Source organism: Melanostigma gelatinosum (assembly GCF_949748355.1).
Source record: "Melanostigma gelatinosum genome assembly, chromosome: 9".
NCBI lineage: Eukaryota > Metazoa > Chordata > Actinopteri > Perciformes > Zoarcidae > Melanostigma > Melanostigma gelatinosum.
In genome coordinates, this window is record NC_136642.1 from 18,511,735 (window position 1) to 18,539,700 (window position 27,966).

At 40.2% G+C, this 27,966-nt stretch overlaps 2 protein-coding genes across 3 annotated transcripts in view; both read right to left on the bottom strand.

Annotated features, from left to right (window-relative positions):
* The window catches only part of LOC306782174 (aromatic-L-amino-acid decarboxylase-like), a 34,013-nt gene extending 26,902 nt beyond the window's left edge, over positions 1-7,111 (bottom strand). The window contains exons 1-8 of the mRNA XM_079275409.1: positions 7,025-7,111; positions 5,189-5,396; positions 4,200-4,313; positions 3,995-4,114; positions 2,300-2,434; positions 1,403-1,546; positions 762-828; positions 224-318 (exon numbers count right to left, since the gene is read on the bottom strand). Coding sequence (XP_079131535.1) covers positions 224-318; positions 762-828; positions 1,403-1,546; positions 2,300-2,434; positions 3,995-4,114; positions 4,200-4,313; positions 5,189-5,389 — 876 coding nt within the window. The 5' untranslated portion in view covers positions 5,390-5,396; positions 7,025-7,111. The remainder of the gene's footprint in view (positions 1-223; positions 319-761; positions 829-1,402; positions 1,547-2,299; positions 2,435-3,994; positions 4,115-4,199; positions 4,314-5,188; positions 5,397-7,024) is intronic.
* Positions 7,112-16,979: 9,868 nt separating this feature from the next.
* grb10b (growth factor receptor-bound protein 10b) overlaps positions 16,980-27,966 on the bottom strand; it is a 58,493-nt gene continuing 47,506 nt past the window's right edge. The window contains exons 7-17 of one of the 2 annotated variants that reach the window (XM_079275276.1): positions 26,250-26,365; positions 25,675-25,749; positions 24,084-24,221; positions 23,709-23,819; positions 23,297-23,395; positions 23,108-23,185; positions 22,687-22,803; positions 22,199-22,262; positions 21,979-22,066; positions 21,715-21,808; positions 16,980-21,099 (exon numbers count right to left, since the gene is read on the bottom strand). In XM_079275276.1, coding sequence (XP_079131402.1) covers positions 20,953-21,099; positions 21,715-21,808; positions 21,979-22,066; positions 22,199-22,262; positions 22,687-22,803; positions 23,108-23,185; positions 23,297-23,395; positions 23,709-23,819; positions 24,084-24,221; positions 25,675-25,749; positions 26,250-26,365 — 1,127 coding nt within the window. In that variant the 3' untranslated portion in view covers positions 16,980-20,952. Of the gene's footprint in view, positions 21,100-21,714; positions 21,809-21,978; positions 22,067-22,198; positions 22,266-22,686; positions 22,804-23,107; positions 23,186-23,296; positions 23,396-23,708; positions 23,820-24,083; positions 24,222-25,674; positions 25,750-26,249; positions 26,366-27,966 lie in introns of both variants that reach the window. The other variant, XM_079275275.1, reaches the window with a different exon arrangement.

Genomic DNA, 27,966 nt, shown 5'->3' on the forward strand with positions numbered 1-27,966 from the left:
AGAGATATTTCACAACCAATTTAACAGAAATCAGTTGTCTTGTCAATCAGCAGCATCATGTATCCATGCAGGTGGAAGCACACTTTTTGACTGCGCTTAAACCACATTAAAACCGCCCTACACATATCGGGATGATCAAGGTTAAAATCCAACTATGTCAAAACTCTGTTGTGTTGGTGTTTATGCACTGTACGAACATGAAGGCTTGCATGTTTTTACACACCTCAATGCCATTCAGCAAAGGCCGAAATTCAGGACAGATGAATGCACTCCCTGCATATGCTGCATCAATGTGCATCCACAGATTTTCCTCATTACCTGGAACAGACACAAGCAGAGAGGCTATTAACATCCATACAATAATTACTTCTGTCAATCGAACTATATTCATAGATGTCTGCAAACGCACAGTCGTAACACGTCAATCTATTCATTTAAGTTATCTACTTTTAGCTTGGTCATATTGAGGATCATTAATTCTGAGGCAACTTAATAGGCTACTGAATATTTGGAAAGCTGACTGAATACATTTTTTTTGTACGTTTGTTTCTCAATCACACACCCTCAAGCAGTATATTTGGTTGCAGGACATCCTTACATACACTCTGACACCCTCTTGATTTGGTTTTCCCTTCCAAGCATCCTGGCCTTTCTCAAATCAAAGTGTGTGTTGTAAAGCTAATGCAGCCAATAGGGCTTGACATTCCTTTTCCTGTTGTAAAACAAAAATCAAGTGTGTGCTGATGCTAAAGTTGACTTACATATGGGCCCCAGCTCGGTAATGTGATCAAAAGCACAGGATGACGTGGTGCCAAGGGTCGCACAGAACTGAAAGACACCAACATTCAAATCATTAACACCCTAATGTGAATTTGTATCCCTGCCATTTTCTATTTTCAATGTCACAAGAATGAAAGATTGGATCTTAACATGTTTGTCATTGCAGCTACTGTGATATATTGCTTTACAAGCGCAGACATGATGTGTTTATTCAAACGTATAGATCCTAATGTCACTTTCGATAAACACAAATAATTCAAATGTGCTGGACCATTGCAGCCTGCCGAATATTGTTCACTGATAGTGATCTGTGGGTCCAGCTGAGACAGGGATTATTGACCTTAACCAGATAGACATACATTAGGTTCAATACAAACAATGTTATCCTTCAGCAGAAGCCTCGGGGTGTGCACAGCAGCATCACACGCATTGTATCATTGTATTAGAGTGAGCTGTTGTGTAAGTGGTTGTAATATTTCCATGTGTACCAAAAGAATCCAATGACTGACGAATGTAACTCAATATGAAAATGAATGATAAGTAATGTTGGAGATGGAGTTGCTTTTTGTGTCCGTCTTTGTGATAGTTGGCTAGATGGATGCGGATTGTTGTCTTGTCTTACGTAGAAAGGGATGAGTCCAGCCGCTTTGTCCTCCTCCAGCATCTTCTTGAGCATGCCCCCTCCGGCTGCATAGGCGTTATCTGTGGGAACCTTCCTCATCATTGTTCCTCCAATCAGAGAAGCACGCTCCACTGAGGAATGAGCCTGAGGAAAGATATGAAACATTTGTAAAAAATGCAACGCAAGCAGGTTGTTTGATCACAGGGGTGAATCGCCTCCTGCTTTTAGTTCGAAGATAAACCTGAACAGTTTATTTCTTATTCATGGATAATGAATGATCTTATATGGTGACATTTTTTCAACAGATAAGCCTGCACCTAATCAACATCAGAGCTTCAATGATATATCCCTGATCATCTTCAATAGATTACTAAACAGAAAGGAATACACACATAAGACATGTGCATCCGGTGATTCGATTTGAATGGTGTTCTTCAGTAGAAACACAACAAACTGCTCTCCCTATAAAGGTCTGTGTGGCCCTCGGGCGACTTCCTAACCCAATCACAGAATCAGCACGGTATTAAACCCGACCAGAGCTAGCTCCAGCCTGGCTGACTCTCTGTCTCACTAAATCACTGAAAAACTATGTTCCTGAAGTAACCTTTAATGATCTTAGTTCACATGGACAACTGAGAATATTTACAGAAGTCAACATATTTGCAGAGTCTGTAAAGTGAAACTTATATAAACCTGGCTGAGGTACCTTGGCAAACAGTAAGGTTTCATGAAAAACTTTGATAAATGCATTTGTAAACAAAATGATTTACAAATAGTAAGTGTTAAAAACCTCTGAGTAAAGTTAGAAACGTGGGTCAAATGATAGGAATCAGAGTAAGCTTAGCGTTTGCATTAACCATGACATAAGCGATATTGGACATATATTTTTGTGCTTACTTGATCAGAGGAGTACGCCACCAGTTTGGACATGATTTCAGCCTCTGATGTTTCAGGGTTGGTGGCCTGAACACGTCTGATTGCTTTACAGCGGGCAGCGAGTAAGGACATCAGGGTTGCCTCACTGGCTGTGCTCTGTTGGATAATTAGAGGGAACTTGTAAAGTACTGCAGCTCCACTGTTGTGACTTTAAACCAAACTTAAATGTTACCTGTATTTACATTATCATACTTTTGGTCTAATTTGACACAACATATGGGTCGTTGCATCTTATTATTGTGCCGTTACACTGGGAGCAGCGGAGCGGATCGAGACATATGGCTGAGAAGGAATGGAAGAAGAAAAGTAATGCAAAGTAACACAATTTATTGTGAAAGAACGCAAAAATAATTGCAAGAGAATGCATATTGCGAGGGAATGCAAAGAAAGTCCTAATAAAAACAAAATCTTGCCTTGACCCTTATGGGGCTTAATATGATTGCCTGTTGGTGAGCACGATGTATAAATATGGGTGTGGTTTCCACATTTTAAACATTCTGACATGACAAAGATCCAAGTAAGATTGAAACGTATTCATTAAAAGAACTTTGTGGCATGGAGTAATATGTAGGCGTCTTCTTTATTGACGCTGTTCTGATAGCCTTGCTCATTTAAGTTCTGTTTCAAATGTAACTAAGCAGACTTTTTACCACAATAAGCCTTGGAAACCTGTTGCAAATGTTCCTATCTGAAAAGAAAAGCTGTGCAATTGCACTTAAGAATAAGAGGTGATGAGCCACTGCTCAAGATGATGCATGCATTAAAACTACAAGTTTGTGTCTTTAACATTTTCATGCAGTAGCAACTGTAGAATGATTACACAATATCATATTCTTTTTTTCTGATGTTTTAGTCAACTCGGCAAGCTTTTGTCATTTCTAATTTATTTTAATAACAGGCAAACTGTCTTGTTTGCCTCCTAAGTCTTAATGACTCACACATGGCTATAAAGGGAAATCTAAGGTCACTAGAAGGGTCTTTTTGATGTAAGGTTCATGATAATAGTCTTGCAACGTGCTGTCACAACACTCATTAGCCCGGCTGCAGCGAGAACAGCCCCATTCGTTGCCATAGTGAGCCGGTAAGCTGCACTTAAAAAGGAGAGTGGCAAGACAAAACAAAAACACAATGAGCCAGATGATTGCGCACACACACACCCGCCCTCACACTCAGGTGGTCACAATAAAAGAGGCATGAAAAGATCTGTCATCAGAGTGCACTCTCATGCTCCAACATCCCATAAACACGCATACACCTATATATAGATAGCCTCCTCTGCTGCTGCGTTTCAGTCAATGGAACACTAAACTAATGCTTGGCCCTTTGCCACACGAAACAATCCCAGCACCGCCATCTCTGTCTGCCTGTGGATGACATATTGAAAAGGCAATTTCCTGCCAATTTTCAGCCGGTGTGAACCGGTGAGAGGAAAAGACGACAACTCAATAGTACACAAATTGCTGATGAATGTGTTTTCAGGGGGCAATCAGTTGTGAGTCATGGTTCCTGAAAGCCTATAAAATGTGAGCCTTTCACTTAACACATGTTAAAAGAAACCACAGAAGAGTACAAATGTTGGCAGGGTTGGTTTTACTCCTTTGACTGCCAGAGAACATTAGTGCAGGGTGGCATAAAAATCACACAAAAGAAACGTACCTGGATGACACCTCCTCCGTGGCCATCAGTCCCGGCTATAAAATGCTCAGGCAGCTTCAGCATCTTCCCCAGCCAATCTAACATCACCGTCTCCAACTCTGTACAGGCTGGGCTGGCAGCCTGAAAACACATACACATATATAAATATGAGCTACATGTAATAAATACAGTGTCAGATACAGAGACACAGCAAAGTGCTTGTTACCCAGGAGAATCCAATACATCCAATGGCTCCACATAGCATGTCGGCCAGCATGGCAGGGTAAGAGCTAGCAGCTGCAAAGTAGGCAAAGAAGTTTGGACTGTGCCAGTGGGTGACCTGGAAAAAAGATAAAACATGCAAACACTTAATTCATTTGAGAACAAGACCAACATTAGATCGTCGTCGGGAGCAAGTGGTTGCCATATATTACAGTTTTTGTCATCGTGAACAACGCTCCTCACTCTCGGTAGAGGTGGCTTACCACTGTCTCTCAAACACACACACTGCGAGCCATGGCACTCGATTCCGCTCGTCTCCGTCCTTGTCTCAGACCGCAGTCCAAAACAATTGTGCGACTACAATGCATTAAGCTGTTAACTCACCAGTGAACCACCATGTTGCCAGAAACACTTGACCTCCTTTGTAATAGTTCCTCAAATTGTTTTAAAATACATGAGTATATAAAATGTGTTATGCAGCATTGGGGAAAATATCCCTCAGATGAATATGTTCATAGTATGACTGTTCTTACAAAATAACTACTAAAGCATACATTCACAATTCAAAAACCTTAATTTTAACAATCTTAAATGCATCACTAGTCTGATGATTCTATTTCATTTCGTCTAAGCTATGCGATGAAATACACAAAAATCAACTGCTGCTGGGTTAAAAAGCTGCTTGCATCATGGGATTTGGGAACATCTTTGCGTTATGTGAGTGAGTTGAATATATGGACAGAACGCACCAACACTGATGCCACTATTTTTTCTGATAAGAGAAGACACTGAAGCAGCTTGTTGTCATCAGATTACTTGATTACAGTTCTAAATTTATTGACATGATTCCACAAAAGGAAAGCGATCTTCTTAATACCAGGATCACTTTCCAAATTGAGTGGCTGACTAATCTGAATTACACTGCAGAGAAAACACAAAAGAATCTGTGCAACTACAATGCCAATGTGTGCATCAACAAAAGTGTAACCTCACCCCTGGCATTATGACCCTCTCCACATCTTTGATAATGTCATCATAATTTTCAGGCTCCAGTGGGGCCTCACTGGGGATCAAGGAACGAAGGTACCCCGGTTCCACATCTGGGTAGACCGGACGCTGTTCGATGTTCTCCAGGTAGTCGGCCACATAGTCCACCATCTCCTTCCCTCTGCGCCGAAACTCTGCTGCATCCATGGTACCGCTGGAATACAGCACAGAAGAAATCATTTCTCAAGAGATGTCAAAGAACGGGTTGGATGTGACTTTTCTTTGAGATTGTAATTAATTTTATCACAGAGTCAAAAGCGTAACCTTTGATCTTACTGGTAGGAATGAGTTGAATAACTAACCACTTCTATGATGACGTCCTGCTTGTTTGATAGTTCAGTTCAGCACGCCATGGTTGGAGGTTTAAATGTAATGTGTACCAAATACACATAACACAGACATTTTCTTGTTCTGTTTCAGCTGTATTTATTACTCCAAAGTATCTTTATTATAATTATTATTTTTTAATTAAAAAAATAAAATAAACATTACACAGAGATTTTCATGTAGTGCTAGTCGTCGAACTAGGTTGTTTGGTGTGAGATATCGGCTGTAGAGATGTCTGCCTTCTCTTGAATGTATTGGTACTATATGGCATTCGGCTTGTGGTGCTCAAAGTGGCAAAAATACAAACAAAAACTCAACAGCGATGTCTCCTTTTAGAAATCATGATCCATAGCCCTGTTGTAAGCAGTTTCATGTACCAAAACCGGGCAATTTACACACAATCTAGATGAGGATAACATGTAGTTTTGATTTTGGGGTGAATTGTGCCTTCAATAAGAGCCAAAGGATCATGGGCAAGTTAATTGGGTTAATATCATTCCCAATTATTACTGATTCATAGGTAATTAGGGCTAAGGACATACTGTTTTTGAAAGTTGCAATCAATTTCAATATCAATATCAACGTGTGTGGAAAACCACATATTTGTTGGAACCCCATGAAAACCATACACTATCAACAAGTTCAACGAAAGAACTAAAAGTCTAGTAAAGAGTTGAGCGGTTGCTGTTTTCAAAACAGTTTCATCTAGATACACTATTTAGTGTCTCGTATGATCTAATTCCACTCTTAGGACACATTTTAAATGGCTGGTTACATATTGATCAGTTAGTCACATTAATATGGCTTGCTGTAATTATTTTTAGAAAATAATGATTATTATAATGTTTTCATTTACAGAAAAGCAGCACGGACACGCACAAAGCCTAAGCCATGCTCCTTGACACACTTTGTACAAGCTTGCACAATTTAGATGTATGCAAGAACCCTTGACCCTCTTAACAACACATTAAGCCAGTCTGATCATAGCTTAGATAAAACAAGTCTATTTGTATAGATTGTAATAAACTCATTCTCGCATAATACAATCTGCCAAAGGGCAGTTTAATAAACCTGATTAAAAGCCTCATCAAGGTGTCCTTGATCACATCGACCTACAACTTAATAAATAAGGTAAAGACTCAGTACAGTTTTTGAGCCTGTTTGTTATCTGCACACCGGGAACATGCCATGCATTGAATAATAAACCAGTTGTAGTCCTACAACAATCAATCATTAGCAAAAAGCTTTAAACATATCCCTTTACAATAGACTGGCATAACACATGAGCATTGCCCCTTTTTCTGTGCCAGTGCCTTGCTATTCATTCAACAAGTGTTTAACCCTGCATGTCTCTTTCCCTTGTGGAGAAGCAGAGCCCTTATCCTTAGCCTTATCTCAAATAGGATTAGACATGTTTGCATGCATGTGCGTGTGTGTGTGTGTGCGCATACTTACATTTAAAGTGAGAGCTTCAGATGGTGGATCTTTTCCGCTTGTTTAGCGTCAACAAACGGACAGACAGACAGGCACGTGGTGAGTGTGTTCGTGTGTGTAAGCTGGACAAGAGGCATTTGCTCCTTTTATCTTGTCATGAAACACACCCACCTCACAAACCCCCACTTGGCCAGCCAATGGGAACGAGACTCGTGGCCAATACAATAATTGATTGACCCAAGTAGTTTCTGAAGCTGTGCGTCGACACACACACACACACACATCACATAAAGGTGTGTTAATCTTACACTTGCCGTATGTGCACACAGATGGCATTCAAATAATTTGGCAACCCCGGGAAAAGATACATGAATAACAATCAAAGAGAAGCATATTATTGGAGCAAAAATGATGCCAGTATTAGTAAATATTGTATATACTGTATTTTGCTGGTTATACTAATTAGAAACACCAATATATACAGTATTTCTGCATTGGCTTTATGAAGTCTGGCTAAATAACACCATAATTAAAATGTCTAACAGTGAAGCCAGATTATTCCAGTCTTTTTTGTAAATTTCAGCTTTCCAAATATAAAAATCAAGGACTTCGTTACGACCCCTCCCTTCCGGATCTGTGTCCCATTTGCTGTTTCTTTCAGTGAGGAAGAACCCTGAAAAAAGTGAGCAAGCTTTCTTTATACAGAATGAGCAAAGGTGGGGGCCGATCAGGGGCGTCGTTAGGCCTATTTTAGGGGGGCTGAAGCTCCCCTAAAATGTTCTTCAGCCCCCCCAAATAATTTGGCATTTTTGGCTTTAAAAAAAAAAAAAAAATGTAACTATTGTTTCTCACATGGACAAGTTATTTATAACTCTAACATGCTACATATGTGTGTGCGTTCTGGTTTGTATGTTTTCTCCCCCTTCAAATTACAATCCAATAGCCTATCATCATACTTATAGCTTATTTTTCTGTTGCTATTGACCATCAGGCCCGTTTGCGCTGGTGTCGGCAACACCTGCACTGTAACGCTGTATATATGTGTGAGTGTGTGTGTTAGTTGAAAAGAAGGAAAAGAAGAAGAAAGCACTCAAAACAAGGCAAATCCTCACCGCAGCAGTAAAGTACAGGCACTGTAACTCAGAAGCCTGACTGGCGAACTCACGTTCGGCACTGGACCTTTAACGAACAAAATACAGTTTGCCGACTTCACTCACAGTAGTGGATTTAGAGACAACAAAGCTCAGCAGAGTGGAACAACACCATTACAGCAGCAACAAACAAACAAACAAAAAACAAAACAAACAAGGTTACAAAACACACCACGACAGGGGTATTCAATGAAAGGTTAACGAGGTCCAGTTAGCGAGAACTTCCTCATGCAAAGGTCCGGAACATCACAATACTGTCTAACTTGCACTCTGATTTAGTCCCATAATTATTAAAGTAGCCAACAGTTGTATTAACATCTGTATGTTGTCAACAACTGACTGTCAAATCAAATAAAGAAAGTTAAATTGAATCATATCTCAACAATATTTATTGTCAGTTTTCAAATTGAACTGGATGAAATATAAATAATAAATAATCTAATAAATAAATGTGCATTTGAAAAAATGTGACTCCTAAAATAAAGTACTGAATTTTAGAAAAATGAATTTAACTGAATGGCTCTTCAGCATTAAATTCAGTTAATTCAATCAAATTTCAGCTTTCCAAATATAAAAATAAAGGACTTCGTTACGACCCCTCCCTTCCGGATCTGTGTCCCATTTGCTGTTTCTTTCAGGATGTGTACATTAGGATGTTGATCGTCAGCAAATGAACCACTGAACCACACCTGAGCATGGTGTGGTTCACGGTTGATGACACGACTGATGTTTTGTTTAGTTTGTGTCAGACATTGCCACACATCCACACACGCCAACTCTACTGATTGTCAATCAAAAAAGCCACGGTATTGTATTTTTCTCATCTTCTAATAAGAGGAAGGTTTTAAACTGCCCGTCTGAAGAATGAATCGATAAAAGTCTGTCCATTCTTAGTTAAAGACTCTCTCTGACCACTTTTCTCTTTTTGGAGAGAGCCATGTGAAATAACTTCTGACCAATGTTCCCTCTAAGCTGCGCGCTTGGGCAATCGCGCACTGCTCGCACATTCTCAGCGCACAAGAAAATCTATGCAGCGCATAAAATAAAATTCAACATAAACGTATTAATTAATATCTAATATTAGTCCTAATCTTATCTAATCAATTAAACCAATAATAATAATAATAATAATAATTTAGTTTTCTGTACTATTTTGCAACGTAACTCAGTGAGTGACAGGTGTCCAGCCAATGATACGATTCGGTTCACTTACGCTACGCAGCCAATCATAGCATTGACACTATTGCCCTGCCCATTCAAGCCGTGCAGGTTAGCTAGCTATCAACAGTGCGGCGAGTTACGAGGCGCAAATGCTAACCCCTTATCATGGCGAAACGAACGGGCAGCGACACATCCACTCACCAAGCCATTGGAAAAAAGAAATGTGGTTCTTTTAAGATGGAATGGCTGTCGGAGTATGTTCAAATAGAAGAACAAGCGGTGAAACTGGGTGAGATTTTTTCTTTTTCGAGTGAGAAGGGTCTACTCTGCAAAACATTGATTCTGATATTGAATAAACCTTTTCTTGTGTGTTTCACAGCAATGGCATTTTCATCCCCATCAAAATTCCAGACAACAGATGACCCGGAAATCAAATCACTCATACAGGCCTGTCAACTTCTTACCGTAAGTTCAACTGTTCTTACTTAGAACATAATTATTAAAGATACCTTCTATCACATTGTTGTCATTTACTTACATTTTGCCGTGTTTGCTCTATTTCCTTACAGTATAGCTGTGGAGATACTTCAGTCACCAGACATAAACTGTACAGTACATGCCTGCAGACATGTAGTGATGTCACTACGCACATGGTCAATCGGGGAAAAGAACGATCAAAAGAACAATCTAAACATGACAGACAAGTGAAATACCTGCGCAGAGAGCTGGAAAGGTCAACCCAGGAATGCAAAAAACTGAAATATCAACTGGATGAGCAGAACAGAGCGGCTTTAATAGCCGCTGATGAAGAGGACTTTCTAGATGGTAATTATCGTACCTGCTATTCACGATTGTCATTCCATAATTACAAACTTCTGTTATATACACTTGATACTAATCCTACACGCAGTAAACATATTTGACACTGTTTACTTATGCTTGTCAGAGATGATGAAGCACCCATGATGAAGAGATGGCGGCTTTGATAGACGCTGTTTCAGCACAGGCCACACCTACACCGGAAGCAGAGACTCTACCTACACCTGAGACTCCACCTACACCTGAATCACAGACTCCACCTACAGCTGAAGCAGAAATGGCACCTACAGCTGTCTAACAATCTGCAAACATGCACACACACACACTTTTATACTTTTTTAAACATTGTCCCTTTTTTTGACAATAAAGAGCTTTCCAACCTTGACTCACTTGCTGATGTGCCACTTTCATATTGTATTTGGTCTTGACTTGTACAATTAGGAAACAAATCGTCAAGGGGCAAACTTTCTGTATCTGTGTACTTCACACAGCAGCCAACTACTGCCACAATATGTATGCATAATAGAGAACCTAAACATTTGAGTGATTACAAATTCTACAAAGCTTGACGTTTCAGTGAACAACGTGGTGTGAAGTCATTTTACAGTATATAGCTTTGGCGCCACATAATGGCGCCAAAGCTATTATTCGTTTCTAACAAATAATAGCTTTGGCGCCACATGATGGCGCCAAAGCTTGATGGGAAACTTGCCTGGACTTTGCATTTTCTAACAAATAAACAACAAATAAACAACACAACATGAATGATTCTACTTTATCGACACAGATTACAGGCAGTGGATACCAATAACAGCACAGGAGAAAATAAATAAACTGTATTTGTTGGGGATTCGACCCCTGAGTTGCTGATTTAAAGAGGATTCTTGACCACAACAGGGTTCCGGTCAGAGAACACGCAGACATCTGTTTGATCCATACGTTTCTGTATTCAGTATTATGGTTTGTTCACAGATTTACAGATCATGCATGAGTTGAACAATAGATCACCGATGAATGACCGAAGAATGACAGAGTTTCTGAAATAAACAGAAAATGAATTATAGAACTGAAATACTAGCAATAGTAAACTCTTAAAGCAAACACACAGAATACAGGCTTGCTAGCCAGGTTAGCCACTTAGCTCAACTTTGGGCTATTATCTCGACAGCTAATTACATGACAAACACTGACAGTAAATGCACTCAAAACATTAAGTACAACAACAAAACGAAACAGTTACGCCACATATCTTCAGTTACACTTCTATCACTTTGCAAACACAATCTGGTGCTTTAATAACAGTTATATTATATTCACATTATACCAGCAACACCTTGCCTTATAACTCACAAGTATACACTGTATATAAGAAGGAGACATCTTTGTGACATATGGCCAATCTTTGTTTAGTGAAAATGACACAATAAATTATGACATATCATGCTGAGTTTAAATGTAATCGGTAAAATAGTGTTGCTGACAATCCTGAATAAATCCAGACGTTTGAACGAAACGTTTTTCACATTAATATATAACAGATATGACAGATGTATTAACCGCTGTTTACAATAACTGTTACAATATCTATCATCAATTAGTATCTGCAGCAAAAGAAAATATATATCCCCGCGTTCAACCAGTATGGATGTAATATATATTTGGCCACCAGCAGCGCTGTGGTGCCGTTCTGCGGGTGAAAGACTTTCTCCGGAGACAGACCGGATGTTTGTTCTGGCAGTGGACGGAGAATGGCGAGAGTGCTGAAGAGCACTGTTGCGATTTCTTAAAGAAACGGGATTAGACCGTAGGATTTAGTTGGAAAACAGTGAAGAAAAGGTTACCCTGAAACTGGACACTCCGGTACAGTAGGTGGCGGTATGCACCTATACAAGTTGGTTGCGACCCGCCAATCAAATTTAAAGAAGAAGAAGACCGGATGTTTTGGAGGTCTTGGCTGTGTGCACGCTACACACACGACGGTAAGTAGTCATTAAGATGAATAATAATGAATTAAAATGTCATGATAATTAGTCTGGGTGCTGTCTGACATTCACGTGAAAGCTATGACGATGAAGTTCGTCGCGTTCTTTCAGTTTTATTGTTCATAGGGGTTCATTCATGTCCGACTTTGTTGTGTTTTTGCGGCCGAAATCATGTAAACACGAACGGCATTTAAATATGATTTAACGTTTACTGCTGTACGTCGCTGAATATAATGAAGGCTGACCAGCGGCCCGTTAACGTGAGATATAACGTTACTCTGGACGTTACTTTACGGACACTTAACTAAAGAACAAGCAGCTGTGACCGGACACAGTGCTTCATGTGAATCACGTTAACGTGAAATAAACACGCACGTATCCGTTGTATCACGTCACGTATCGTCATTAATGCATGTAGTTCATAGTTATGTACATTAACTGCTCCACGTGTGTTTGACAGCATTAGTTATTTGGCAGATTAAGGATATCAGACAAAATGTACTCAACTAATAAATTATGTGTTATTTCAGATTAAACTACCAGCAGTATATAAAGTCATTAACGTGATGAACACATGCTTTTTTGTACTTTTACTTAAGTCAGACTTTGAGTAAGTAAGATTTGAATGCAGGAATTTTACTTAAAGAGTATTTACACCATGTGGTGGTATTAATACATATTTGTTTACTGAAGTACAAGATGTGTAGACCTTCTCCATCACTGTTAAAAAAAATGTGGGAACAGAAAGAGGTTTTTCACCAAAAACGTTCTGCCATCAACCGACAACCATGGGACCATGACTTCTTATCCCACATGAAGCATGACTTGAACCGTTCTGTCTCATGTTTAGGTGTTCTGCTTGTTGTCCTCGTGACTATGAATTGATACCAGTCATGATGAGGGTACGTATCACTCTTTGTTTTCTTATTTGGATAAAAATAAACAATATGTATGTATGAAACTGCTGTGTTACTAACACCTGAATGCATGTGTTTGAAGTGTGCCATGTTGCTTCACCTGCCTAGGTTACATAACAATGACACACACTGAATATTAACCCATTGAAAGACAAACACACGTGTATGAATGAAGTATATTCTTTATATATTAATGTGAGAAACAGTCTGTCATTGGATACGGCTGAGAAAGGTGACGTAACGATACTAACAGTTGTGTTTGTATATTGTCAAAATATAAATTACTTACAAGGCTTTTTCCGTTGTAGTACCATCTGCTACACTGGCTGCACCAACTCATCTGAAGGGTTCACAAGTAGATGGTAAATACATCCAACATTTAAACACATCTGTCATATTCACTGTGCTCATATCTGTTATAAACCGTTGATTGTGTTTTGTGATCCTTCTCTCCTTGCAGCTGTAACTGTAAGGAGACCAGTGCCTGTTCCTCAGGAGCTCACGTGTCTGCTGCCAGAAGGAGCGGGTCGTCCAGCAACAGAGGCGACTGTCACAGTCTCTGGTGTGTGTTATTTGACCTGTATTTGCATCTTAAAAATATACTTCATGTAGTGTTCATCAAAACTGTTGTTAATTCTATACAGTTGCTGCTGCACTGTATTCAGACAATAGGTAGGCAGCACTCCAGTGTCCAGCTTGCTGAGTTTCACAGACTACAGTGTAGCTGTCATGTTACATCCTTGCTTCATCCTACTGTCAATAATAATGATTACATGTTTAATATTCTCTATAGTGTCAGAGGCCCCCCTGATTTCTCCTGAGACGTCTGCAGAGCCCGCTCAACTGTCACCAGCACAGAGAGATCAAAGTTAGTATTAGAAGGTTTTTCATGTCAAAAGATTAAATCAAGACGCAACCAGAATCGTACTAATTTGCTCCGTTTATTCTTGTCTGACTAGGTGAGCCATCGCCCATGACGTTAGCTGTCCCCACCCGTCCTCCACAGCTCCCTGGCTACGAGCATGAAGTCAGCCAGTGGACCTGTTCACAGCAGCAGAGGATCTGGATGAAGACAGAGCTGGAATCCACGGGTCTCTGGCCAGGCTCCTTTCCTGTGCGCAACCTCATGAAGATGGTGTCATTGTGGCGTCTCCCTCCCCAGCCAGAATGAATCGACAGCATCTCTGATCTTCCTCCTCCAAAGTACTTTCAGCGGACATTCTCGGCCGCGCCGGCCGGAGTCCCGCCGGCACCCCGACGTGCATATTGCGAGGGCCCGCTCATCGCTGCTCGCAGCTTTAATTATTTATTATTATTACAGCTGGAATGTTTGGAATTGAAAAAAAAATAAAAATAAATCCCACCCCCCCCCTTTTTAACTCATGTTCTCAATTCTCCCAGATCTATACAAATATCTGCTGTTAAGAATTCCAACCAATTTATCTTAAAACGCCTCAAGTGTTCCCGTCGTCACTCTTTTGTGGTGATTTAAGTTCAAGCCATGTAAGTTCAATCTTAGATTAGATGTTATTGAAGAAATTACTAACCGAAACCCCCAGCATCCTCACCCACACACACACAAAACAGCACTTTCAGTTTTAGAAAACTGTGTCTGACTCACTCAGCACAGAAAACTGTATCTGACTGACTCAGCACAAAAAACTGTCTGTCTGACTCACTCAATTCAATTCAATTCAATTTATTTTTGTATAGCCCAAAATCACAAATTACAAATTTGCCTCAGAGGGCTTTACAATATGTACACGTTTGACATCTTCTTGTCCCGGGACCCTCACATCAGAACAGGAAAAACTCCCCAAAAACCCCTTTAACGGGGAGGAAAGAGGAAGAAACCTGTGGGAGAGCAATAGAGGAGGGATCCCTCCCCCAGGATGGACAGACGTGCAATGATGTCATGTGTAGAACAGGATAGTGAATTACAACACATTCAATGTAATTACAGCACATTCAATGTATGACACAGCCATGACAGGAGGCAACACCTGGTCCAGGTAAACCCGGATACACAGGAACCTGTGAGGCGAGAAAGCACAGAGACTCTGGTGAAGAAGCAGGTCAATAATGTGCATTAATGGTATCGGTAGTATGAAATAGTAATGTGAGTAATAATAAGTGATATTAGCAGTTGGAGTCAGCAGGGCCATGGTAGGAGGAAGGACCAGGGTCCAGATGAAACCATGCTCCATGGAAACCTGTGAGGAGAGACAAGGACTCCGGGGAAGAGACAAAATCAGTACTGTGCATTAATGGTGTCGGTAATAGGATTAATAATGTTAACAATGAAGATCGTAGTAGGTGTCAGCAGGGCCGTGGCTGGTAGAAGAACCAGTGTCCAGATAAAACTGTGGTCATCCTGTGAGGCGAGAAAGCACAAATACTCCAGGGAAGAAGTAAAGTTAGTAATGAGCATTAATGGGACATCAATGCATACAGACGGAGGTGAAGAAGAGGAGGAGAGAGGTGCTCAGTGTAGGAAGTCCCCCTGTAGTTTTTGCCTATACCAGTTTGTCCATGGGCCGGTCCAAGGCAAGCCAGAGCCAGCCCTAACTATAAGCACTATCAAAGAGGAAAGTCTTAAGCCTACTCTTAAATGTGGTGAGTGTGTCTGCCCCCCGGACAGAAACGGGAAGCTGGTTCCACAGAAGATGAGCTTGATAACTGAAGGCTCTGGCTCCCGTCCTACTTTTTAAGGCTCTAGGAACCTCAAGTAACCATGAATCACTGGATCGCAGCTCTCTAGTAGGGCAGTATGGTACTATAAGCTCTTTAAGATATGATGGAGCCTGACCAGTTCGGGCTTTGTAGGTAAGTAAAAGGATTTTAAATTCTATTCTAGATTTTACAGGGAGCCAGTGCAGAGAAGCTAATACAGGAGTAATATGATCTCTCCTCTTAGTTCTTGTTAGTACACGAGCTGCAGCATTCTGGATCAACTGGAGAGATTTAAGAGACTTATTAGAGCAGCCTGAAAATAAGGAATTGCAGTAATCTAGTCTAGAGGTAACAAATGCATGAACTAATTTCTCTGCATCGCTTTGAGATAGGATGTGCCTGATTTTTGAAATATTACGTAGGTGAAAAAAGGCAGTCCTAGAAATAAGTTTTATCTGAGCGTTGAAAGACAAATCCTGATCAAAGGTAACTCCAAGACTCAGTACATACAACTGTCTGTCTGACTCACTCAGCACAGAAAACTGTCTGTCTGACTCACTCAGCACAGAAAACTGTCTGTCTGACTCACTCAGTACATACAACTGTCTGTCTGACTCACTCAGCACAGAAAACTATGGATCAGTTTGTGTTTTGTTTCCTCTATTATGGCTTCTGTGGAGGAATTCTTCGGAGGAATTATTCCTCCCAGGGGGAGTCCTACACTCCTCCACTGCAGATATTGCCGATGGCTCGGCCGATGGCTCGGCCCATGGCCGAGAAGAACTTGACGCAGCGGCAGCCTTCACTCCATTTCTCTATATATATATATATATATATATATATATATATATATATATATATATATATATATATATATATATATATATATATTTCTATATATATATATATATTTCTATATATATATTTCTATATATATATTTCTATATATATATTTCTATATATATATTTCTATATATATATATATATATATATATATTTCTATATATATATTTCTATATATATATTTCTATATATATATATATTTCTATATATATATTTCTATATATATATTTCTATATATATATATATATATATTTCTATATATATATATATATATATATTTCTATATATATATATATATATATATTTCTATATATATATATATATATATATATATATATATAGATAGATAGATATATAACATCAACAGCTTCAACAATAAGAACAAGCAAGATTGTTAACTGTACACTTTAAACAGTACTGGGTTCACTCCATTTCTGCTGCAAGGGTTTTTACCCCTGAGCAACCCCTTTACATTCATTTCTGTTAAGTGTAAAAGCGTTGATATCCAAATCACCTGATTCATTTTTTCCATGTGTTTAATTTACTTTCTGCCTTTTGCATTTAGAGTGAGAGTTGTTATGCAAATACACATCCCACCTTCAAGGCTACCTGTTGACATCTGCTACCATTTACGTCAGTCGGAAAAAGACAATAATACTCTTAGTTTGAGGATGGGAGCAGAATGGGAGGACTGAACTGAAACTCAGGGAACTTATATTAGAATTTAGAAACCGCTTCAGTGAGGTCTCAGTAGCATAAGATTACTTTCCGCATAATTATTTACCGGTATGTATTGTCATAATCCCGATTCCTCCAAATATCCACATATCGAATATCAGTGACAGAATCTCGACACAATACAATCAAAATCCACATTCATGCAAATGACAAAAGCCTACCTGCCAAGTTAAGCTTCCCCATTCTGCTGAAAGGAGGCCAATCTAGCACTGCTGCTCTGGTATGGTTTGACTGACATGGAAAAGCAACATCCCTGTTCATTAAAGTTTTAAAGGTGTAGAAAAATTATGACAATGCCTTAACGTGTCTGTATGTATAATTGCGTGTGTGTGTGTGTGGGTGAGTATGCTGGGGGTTTCGGTTATTAATTTCTTCCATAACATCTAATCTAAGATTGAACTTGAACGTAAATGGCTCTTTTTCTAAACCTACATTTCTACAATTCTTTCTTCAAGGCAACATGTTTGAACAATGACTCATGAGAATGTTGAGGCCTACTTGACCTGGTTTCCAGACACTTTTGTGGCTTTATTACTTTAATTCATATCTATTTTTCCTAGTTTAGGTCACCACAAAAGAGTGACGCCTCAACACTTGAGGCGTTTTAAGATCAATGGGTTGGAATTCTGAACAGCAGATATTTGTACAGATCTGGGAGAAATGAGAACATTCGTTAAAAAGGGGGGAGTTTTTTTTGTTCTTTTGTTTTCAATTCCAAACATTCCAGCTGTCATCTGTTGGAATGACAATGGGACAACTACGGATGCCAGTGTGCTTAAAACATTACTCCATAACAAGTATTGATGATGACAAAAAATATTTGTGAATAAATCAAACAAAAAAACAATAGATGCTATGTCATGACAATAATAATAACAATAATAATAATAAATCACACTGGTCAATTATTTCATGGCAATGACAATAGAAAACAGAACAGCACTGAGAAAAATAAATCTAAAATGTTCAAGTAATCAGTCACATCCAGATAAATAAATACATTTTGCTGCAACAATGCTTAAAAAAAAAAAGAAAAAAAGATTGAGTCATTGCATCTTCGATAACTAATGGTGACCATGCACAGAGAGTCAATGTGTTGACTCTGCTTCTCATATGTTCAGTATATCTTAAGATAACCTGCAGGACATGAAATCATGGCTGTGGATCACCACATCACAGGGACGGACAGATATGTAGTCGTCTGCTGACTGCTGACCAGAGCTGCCAGCAAAGCTTGGACTAAATGAAATGCATTTTTGATTTTCTCTGTGAGCCTGACATTTTAGAAAATGTCATGTATAGTTTTGAAATAACAAATCAAAAAAAGGAAAACACCCGTTTGTGGTGCAACATTTTAAAGAGGGTCCACATGACATCACCAGAAATACTTCCAATAACTTTGGGCATTCACCGACTGTACGTCTTCCCAGATCGCTGGCTTTTGCCTTTCATGTGTTATCCATTGAGTTCCATTCTGCCAGGCACGATCAATAGGTGCAAGAAAAGTATCCCCATCTCTTAAAAAATAAATTGAATCCAAGTTATCCAGAGATAACTATCGTCAATTACAGGAGCTGCATCTTACACTTGGCCAAAACAAAAGGTAATCCAGTCAAACAATTTGTTCTGACTGAACTTGGCTGGCATGAGGATATCCAGTGCCCTCAAACTAACGAGTTTAACTTCCTCTATTTTCCGTCTTATGCTCTCATTTTCGGAGATCAAAAACATAAATCATGTACTAGAGGCAACAGTACATTTAAATGAAGGGACATGGGTTAAGATATTCAAAGTGGGCCCTGTAGCACTTGCAGTACTTAGTACTTTTGCAGTCAAGGCCTTTTTCTGCCACTCTGATGACAAGTGTATTTTCACTTTATCCGACAGCAGGCTGAAGAAATAGAGAAGGACAGGCCGCTATCATTTCAATACTCTTCTCTTTTTACATATTCCTTTTCCCACACTGTAGTAACAGCTATTTTTTGTAGACAGTCTGGCTGAAGTCAGAAAGAGGTGGGGCGTGCAGTGGGCAGAAGACGCATTTTGGATACCGTTAGTTCACAAGTACTTCCAGGCAGAAAAAGGCAGCATTATGCGGAATGTAATGCACAGAGTCGACTGTCAGTGTGGAGTCAGAGCACACTAAATCATGCTCCAGCCACATTCATCTCTGACAGCATCTCACTGACTCAATTTCTAGGCCATGCAACACCTCGGTGAAAAGAGGCTCCACAACCAGGACAGATGTTTCCCAGTCGATCGGCTGTGTCTTTGGGCTGACAAAGGTTATCATTTTTGTTTCCTTTGATTTGCTGTCACTTGAAAAATGGCTGAAGGAAATGTTAAGGGTATCCGTTCCTGTGCTGTGGTGAGGAAAACAAAACAAATGCATACCCTTCAATGTCCCGCTTCATCTTTTGCAACAGGTGTGTCCTCGTGCCTTAGGCGGCCGTAAACGACTGCATCTTAGTGCATTTAATAATTCCGCCCAAATAGTTAACTTGTTTTACTTTTAAACTTGACACAATCACCAAAACAGTCTTCCTGGTTACAAACGTCCTCTAGTTCTATTACTTGTTATTTCACCCTGAATGACACCATGGTTTGATAAATTGCTTAATCAATATTGTAGAAGCTACATGGGACATACTTTAAGGATATGAAGCATGCGATAGAATGACCTTATTGTAGCACATGTAAATAATGAAGACTTGCAAATATCCAGAATGCAAAAGGTGGGTTTTAAAAAATATATATTATTAAAGAGACTATTGATAGCAATACATAACTGCAATGAAAGTAGCATTAAGAAAGGAAACCTTTTGTGGCGAGAGTTGAGCAAACGCATTTCTGAGGGTGGACAGTGCAGATGATGACAAAAATACTTTGTTTCAACAGTTCCAGGTTTCTCCTTTGCCATTTGTATCCAGACTACTTTGACGTGACAAACTTCTGTCGCTTCCACACCTCAAATTGATTCAAAAGCAACACTCTTTTTTTGGCGCCTTCAAATCTCATCCACATTGAACAATGACATGTCCGTGCATGCCTATGACACTAGAGGGCGGTAGCACTATCTCACAGTTAAGATGGCTGAGAAGTCATGCACCTGCAAAGGCCACTCCCCGTTCGATGAGTGCAAAACGAAGAGACAATCAATTCTCAATCGACAGTACATCTTTGAGGACGTGTGATGACGTTTGAATGAGACTACAGTTTGTTCTCGGCGAGCACAGCAGCGATCCAAACGAAAGCTTGAACTGTCCTGCTGATTGTCCAGTTGAAGGGAAGCAGTCTAGTGAATAAAACCTTGAGGGTCACTGTGTCCAAGCTTATTGATGACTATGGTTAGCAAGATTGTGGAAGATTTTTGCAACAGCATTTGACACAAACGGCAGTGTTCATTTCCTCTATCTTCTCGACGAAGGAACCTCGTGAGCAAGTTGTGCATCCGACTCCTCCAACATCCATGCAAAAGGATTCCAACAAGTCAGCAGTCTCCGGCGGACTCACGGCAATATAAAAATGACAACGAAACATCAGTAAATTCACCAGCTTCTTGTAAAAATGACAACAAATAGAACCAACCAACAGTTTTCTTTTGTTTGTTTTAGGCAGAGTCAGGTCAAGTGATAGGGGCCATGGGGTCAGACGATCCGAAGATGTCATAAGGCCACGGCGGTGCACGGGTGTTTGAGTTTACAAGGCAGCACTCCTCTGTTGAGCTGGTAGAACTCCACCAGCTGAATCAGGTCGGTGAATTTGGTGGCGCCGTCATCAAGGCTGAAGAAGACTTGGCCGTCCTCTTCACACTGCCAATGGCAAAATATCCAGGCAAGAGGGAGCAGGGACACACCACATGGCAAGAGGAAAGGGAAGGAAAGAACATCAGACTATTTATTTAAGGTCCATAACAATGGTTTTACATGTTTGGGCTTGTTAACAACAGATCGCATAACCCATTACTACTCACCATTTTTTTTAAAAAAACATTATTTCCTTCGATTGATTTCCTGGATTTGAGACCAAGTTCATATTATCCATTTAATGGTTAAAGTTTTGTCTTCTGGGAATGACATAGCTCACAAAAACAATTATTTTCTGTGTCCTAGTCCGGAGGAGCTCGGTGGATTCTATCGAGCTGTATTCACTGTGTCTAGCAAGCCACACGTCGGCTGTTTGCTCCAGCTGTATGAACACACATTAAACCGATTTTGCTGTGATTTAACTGCAATAAACACGGACCAAAGGGGGGGGATGCTGAAATAACTACGCAATGATGCCGCTTTGTAAAAAGTTTGAATTCCTGTTTTGTTAGTTGTCAAGACATAGACCCAAGACATACAAACTACTACTACTGTATTAACTTCTTTCAACACAAAGTATGTAAAAAAAAACTAACAAATGAAACATCAAGACATGCATACCGGTAGTATCTGGAAATGTTTGATTTTCTGGTGATGGCACAATGTGAGCACAAAGGCCTTGGGGTTACTCTGACTGACTCTCAGCAGAAACAACCTGTGTCACGAGAGAAAGGAAGACGCTGTGAGAAAAATATCCAGTTGATTTGTTTTTATGGTTGAATTTAGAAAGGATATTAAAACAAATATTATAATTTCATTTATTCGTTTGTGCTTTATTCATATTTAGTAAATAGTCAAATTAAGTTGTAGCTGCAGCTCCCTTACCCATCGACTTGTCCCTGCTGGTGGATAATGCGATGGGATTCTTCTCTGGTTATCCTGCCGTGGAACCACAACTGAGCTATGTGGATGACTGCAGAGACAATTAAAAAAATAAACTTTTTAGCACACTGTCAAATTGTTTCAAAATATCTAAATTGAAGGAAAAAAAATGTCAAAAGAATTTTGACAATCAAGAATTTAGTGAATTCTTTTTTAAGTTTACCTGAGCTGAGTGAAGAGTGGTGTAGTGGACTGTGGGAGCCTAATACGTTCATTCGTTGACTCCTCTTCTGAGAGAGACGCCGCAAACAGACAAAACAACAGCGATTAGTTCATGATCTGGTGGTATATTCTCCGTATTTACAGTTATTACTGTATTGTAAAATTATTTCTAAACCTTAAATAAGAGCAAAATCAACACTGTATGACAATTATTGAATTAATGTGGCCAGAATTTAAAACAGTCCCAATCCATTCTGTTAAATCTAATTGAATGAATTCAAACTTTTCCCATTTTGCCTGCTGCCCCACAGCAATATCAGCTTCATGAACACACAAACAACTGAAAAATCAACACTCACAACCAGAGGAAAATCAGCTCTGTGTGAATGTTTGAGCAAAAACAAATAGTGACATCTGCAGAGATCTTTTGAGGTTCACTCCAAGCATTGTTGACAGAGATAACATAAAAACACTGAGGTTGTGTCTCACCCTCCACGCATGTCCCTCCTCCATGGCAGCGCTCTGAGCTTCTACAGGGTTGTCAATCACCCTGCCTATCCTCCCTGAGAAATCCATCGCCACAAGGGAGTTCTCTGATACACTCCGCTAGGGGGAGACGGAGATACACGACATTCTAAATGTGGACAGCAACAGAAGTGCCAGGATGCAGCTATGCACAAATGTAAACATGCAGTTTTTTTTTTTAATCCTCCATCTCCTGCTTGTTAGATTAGTTAGTCAGCTTTTCGTGGTGCATACATCACACTGGTATTCCAGCAAAATCAATGTTTTGCTCATGTCAAAGACCGAGGATTTATTCAAAGCAATGTTGTCACGCTAAAAAAAGTTGATTTAGTGGTGTAGGTTTTAAGGTGCTTTAACTGAATTTAAAACAAAGCATTACACTTACCACAGGTCCTGAGAAGTGTGAAAGTAAGGTTTTTCTTTGTAGGGGAATCTTATAATTCTGGTACAATACAATCCCATACTGTAAAGGAATAGGAACACACTCATAAAGCAACACTATCAAGATGTTTAGTGAGCATGTTGCACACATACATCAAACAAATACGTCACATATTTGTTGTAATGCTGTTACCTTGAAGAGCCGGAAGGCGGTCATCCAACAGGTCCTGCCCTGTTCGTCCTCCGCACACAGCATCCTCAACTCCTTCAACTCCCCCCGACATTTATTGGGCTGCGAATTACAACAGAAAATAATAATCATCATCACTACCAGCACCAACATTATCGCCATCATCACTAATGGAACTAACTGAGTTGACAAGGACTTTTTTTTTTACTGTTTGCTTATCTACAACATATAAAACTTCGAAAAATAAGAACATATCAGGTAAATACAGCAGTAAACCAGAACATCAGCCCACATATATGCAAGCCAACCTGCTTGTCGTGAGACAGGGAGCGGCATGGCTGCTGTCAATCATTCCTCACCTCATAATATTTAATCAGAAATCAGCTTCATCTCACTCCTGTCATCTGAGACTCACCTTGATGCAGAACTCGTAGTCTGTCGGTGCACCGTGCTGCTTTTTGCCTGTGATGACAGTGAAGATGTTGCTGTCGTCAAGGTCTGCTAGAAACTGTAGATGTCTGGGCTCCTAGACACAGAAATAATTAATAAGTCAGAACATCCCAGAGGGATACAGCCTGGAGGTATACTCGCAGGCATATGCAGAGAGACCATCATCAATAAAAGTCAGATTCTTTAAAGGATAATATGTTTCATTTGGAATATTAACTTATCTTATTACGACAACGTTTTCAATAAAATATGCATTTGAATGATTTGTTGATAAATAATGACTGTAAATGACTGAAATATATTCAGTCCCTTGAAGATGAACAGATGAAGTTGCGGTTACCTTTGAGGTTCCTTTTGTAGAGCAGTAGAGTCCTGAGCGCCGCAGGAACATGTAAACTTTCTTCCATGACTTTCTACCCACCTCCTTCACATACAGGTGCCCCTGGATCTCTGGACAGCTACTGGTTGCTAGGAAGTTCTGAGGGAAAGACATTGAGCAGGGGATCAGCACACAAAACGTGGACATCTACAGAGGCAAAGAACACAATGTCATCTGGGCTTCTTGCACCGGTGCAAGGCCGACAGCTGATGGTTGAGAGGGGCGGCAGCTTGAATCCTTACACGCCACGGTAGCTGTAGAGCCTTGTAGAGGGCCGACGAAGGCTGACAGGATCTTGACATTGTCATGTGTATATATACATACACAAACATTTACAATATTAATATATATTACAATAAGTTATCTATGTTTAAAGCAGGGCCTGTAATGGATTTCTCAAAAACTTTGTATTTTCCATTTCAAATACCAGGAGGAAAAAATAAAAAATATCGAATCACAAAGTGTCGTGTTGTGCAATGTACCTGCTAAGACAAATACAGTACATACATTAGCATCCAGTGCATTCCTTTTGGAAACCCTTAACGACTGATATGTCTTGCGGGTGTCTGAAAGAGTTTGCGGTTTCCATGTTTCACAAAAATATCACACCATGAAGTGGCAGGTTAAGTTATTTGAGCCAATCTGGAATCTGTGGCTTGCGGCTGGAATGAAAACTGTTCCAGAGGACTCGTCAATATCTAAAGCACATGTTTCCCAGTGTTTTGGAAACATTCCACGATGGGCCTCATGCATGAGCATTTTCCGACATTTCTTTTGGAGGCACTACACCTTGCGGCTTTGCGCTGACATGTGCTCCTTGCATAAATGGCAAATATTGCAAACACCTGGATGAGCTCGGGTCGGAAAGCGTCTCGGTTTGGACGGAACTCTTAATGAGTGCAAAGAACTTGTGTTTAGAATAAGTCAAACGCCGGGGATTCCTGACACAACCCATGCATTTATCGACTCCTCTAGCACAACGTCTACATGATCAGCAGGGGAGTTAAAAGCTTTCTGTGAGTGGCAAGGATGAAGGGATGGATTCCACTTGTGGTTCTGTCTCTGACAGCTCCATTACTTGATACAGGAGAGAGCCAGACTGCATTTAAACCCTCCATCCATTAAGACCAAAGCTCTGCAAAATCCCAAGAATCGTTTTGTCTGGTCTCCTCACAGACTTTTTCTTTGCTTCATATCTTTTGTGAAAGCAGCGTATGGCCCGTGAAGTGGTCGGGCGAGGCAGATAAGTAGCATGACACAAGTGTGTGAATTTGTGCTGTGCAAACATACGGTAGGTACGTGACTGCTATTTCTGACTGCTTAATTCCATCCACCATGAGAGCGGGGCTTGTGGTGCGTATGCCGAGACAGTCGTGTGTCAACAGGGGATCAACGATAGTTATTACTGCAGGCTCTGACGAGACACTCTGTCTGAGGGTCAGAGGTGAGGTATGTCGCCTTCATTGTACAGTATGTAGTGGGTGAGAGACAGACAGAGAAAGAGAGAGACGGAGAGAGAGAGACGCCTTCCGAGTGTGTGCGCTGCATGTACCTGAAGGAGCTGAGATGGTGGAATCGTACGATTGGTTTCCTGGCACCATGCAACCATGTGCTCCGGGAAAAATGTCTGGTGGAAGAATAAGAAGGTGGAGAGACGGCGGCAGACAGACAGAGAACATCAGCCACTGTGACAATAATTACAGGCTCGGAATTTGTGACAGAAAAGGGAACGTCACGCAAATCTCATGAGTCAGTCGGCAGTATTTCACAAGAACACAAAACGTGGAGACACTTTGCCAAAAGAACATGTCTTTCATTTCATCTCTGTGGCCACTCTTTAGAGCAAATAACACCAGTCAATTCTTTACTTGAACATCTATTTTCATTTGACTGAATGTTGTGAATATTAGAAACCATGTGCTGTAATACTGCTATCCTTTTCGTGGCCATATCTTCAACCGATTCAACTCATCTAAAAATGCAAAATCCACAAGGAGCTGTTGCTGCAAGTGTGTTTGTCTTCACAGACTATTAGGTGTACGGGAACATATATTTTAATGAGAGGACGTCAGGAGCGACGCAGCACGTTTAGAGATGTGTAAAAAAAAAAAGAAAGAAATGGATTACCAGGGGGTTTCTGAAGAATTCATATTTGGCATAGTTCTTCCTGAAGAGGAATCTACTGTCGCTGTTCATAGAGGCCTGGACCTGAACCACCAGCTCGTGGTCTTCTAGACAGCGCTCTGATGTGAGACAGGCAGAGAGAGCAACGACAACAGTGAATGAGGTTAGTATTTTTGGTAAATGTGGTCTTCTTTAATAAACACCAACAATCTTATTTTCTCAAACAACAAAAACATGTCAGTGGTGTGAGACTATAGCACCAGCTCCCAATGAAACTGAAAGTGCATTTTCTTAAACAAGTGCATTGTTTTCTTGTTTAGAGCCGGACCGTCTCTACATGTCAAGTCAGATGTTTGTTCCACGTGAAGCTCCCTTTCTATATTGAGCTTAAAGCACGAATCTTCTTTTGCTAATAACATCTCGGTCGCAGTTGCACACATTTGCACGTGGAAACAGCGGACTTCAACTACACATCAACACAGGATGTATGCATGGCCAGTGTGACCACGTGCTTAGTTTTGACCATGAATACGTTTGGGCAATACATTTAAATAAGTGGTGAATGGTAGTAAATTTGGTTTATTTTGAACCTCAAGTCGGTGGTCTAATAGTTTAGAAATGCAGACTGGTTTCAATGGCTCATGCTCATCAAGCTGTGACTGATGATCAGACCAAGAGTGTTTCAATGAGATTAGAATAGGCTGTGATTTAACGAAAAGTGTGTCCTTTTATGGATGTGGTCAGAGGTCCTGGAGATTTATATTCTGCGACTGCAATGCTAAAATTGGAAATGACTCTCTCAATTACAACAGCCATGCAAGTTCTCTCTGTCGTGTCTTTATTAAAAAGACATCCTTCCTTTCCCCAGTGTGTGTAATTAAAACGCTTTTGATTGACTAATAGCGGTATTTGCATCTGTTTTTTCATGTGAAATAAAGAACTTCAGAGAAACTCGACCGCACAACTTCCTCTCACATAATCATCATGAGCATGTCTACCTCTTCATCACCTCTGTCACAATCCCTTTGACACAGTCACGGCTCTTTTTTTTCTTCTTCTTTCCGTTTCATCTTGTCGCGCCCGTCTGATGAGTCACTCGTGTTGGTGACAGTGACTCACCCTGGCAACACTACCTCACTGTCCCAGAGTTGTTAACCTTTTCAGGGTGACAAGCAGAGGTCAGCGTCACTAATCTCAAAGGGCCATTTCATCCCATTCAGCAGCGCACCAGCGAGTGGGCAGCGATGTCCGGGAAAAGGCTTCTCTATTCAAACACACTATTGTTCGGGTCTCTCTGAAACTTCTATTCTCGTCTACCACCCAGCAACATGCACGTGCAGGAAGTCTGCCGGCACACGTACGTACTGCAACAAGCACTTCATATATACTTGGAAATGTCTAAAATATTATTTAAAATATTATATTAAGTAATAGGTCATTGGCTCTCAGGTGGCTCCATCAACATACACGATACACACAACCAGAAAAGACATTGGTACTTAACGAAAAATGTATTTAGACTTCCATAAAACCACCATTTTAACAGCAATAGTGACAAATTGTGATGAGCATACTTTTTTGGAAAGTATTCATTTATATTATATAATTTTCTTGTATCAGGTTCACACATCGACAAACCAACGCGCCGACACATTCAGTCGGACGGTTACTGGTTCTGTCGTGGCAAATGCATAACGCTTCAATTTGAAGACTCAGCATG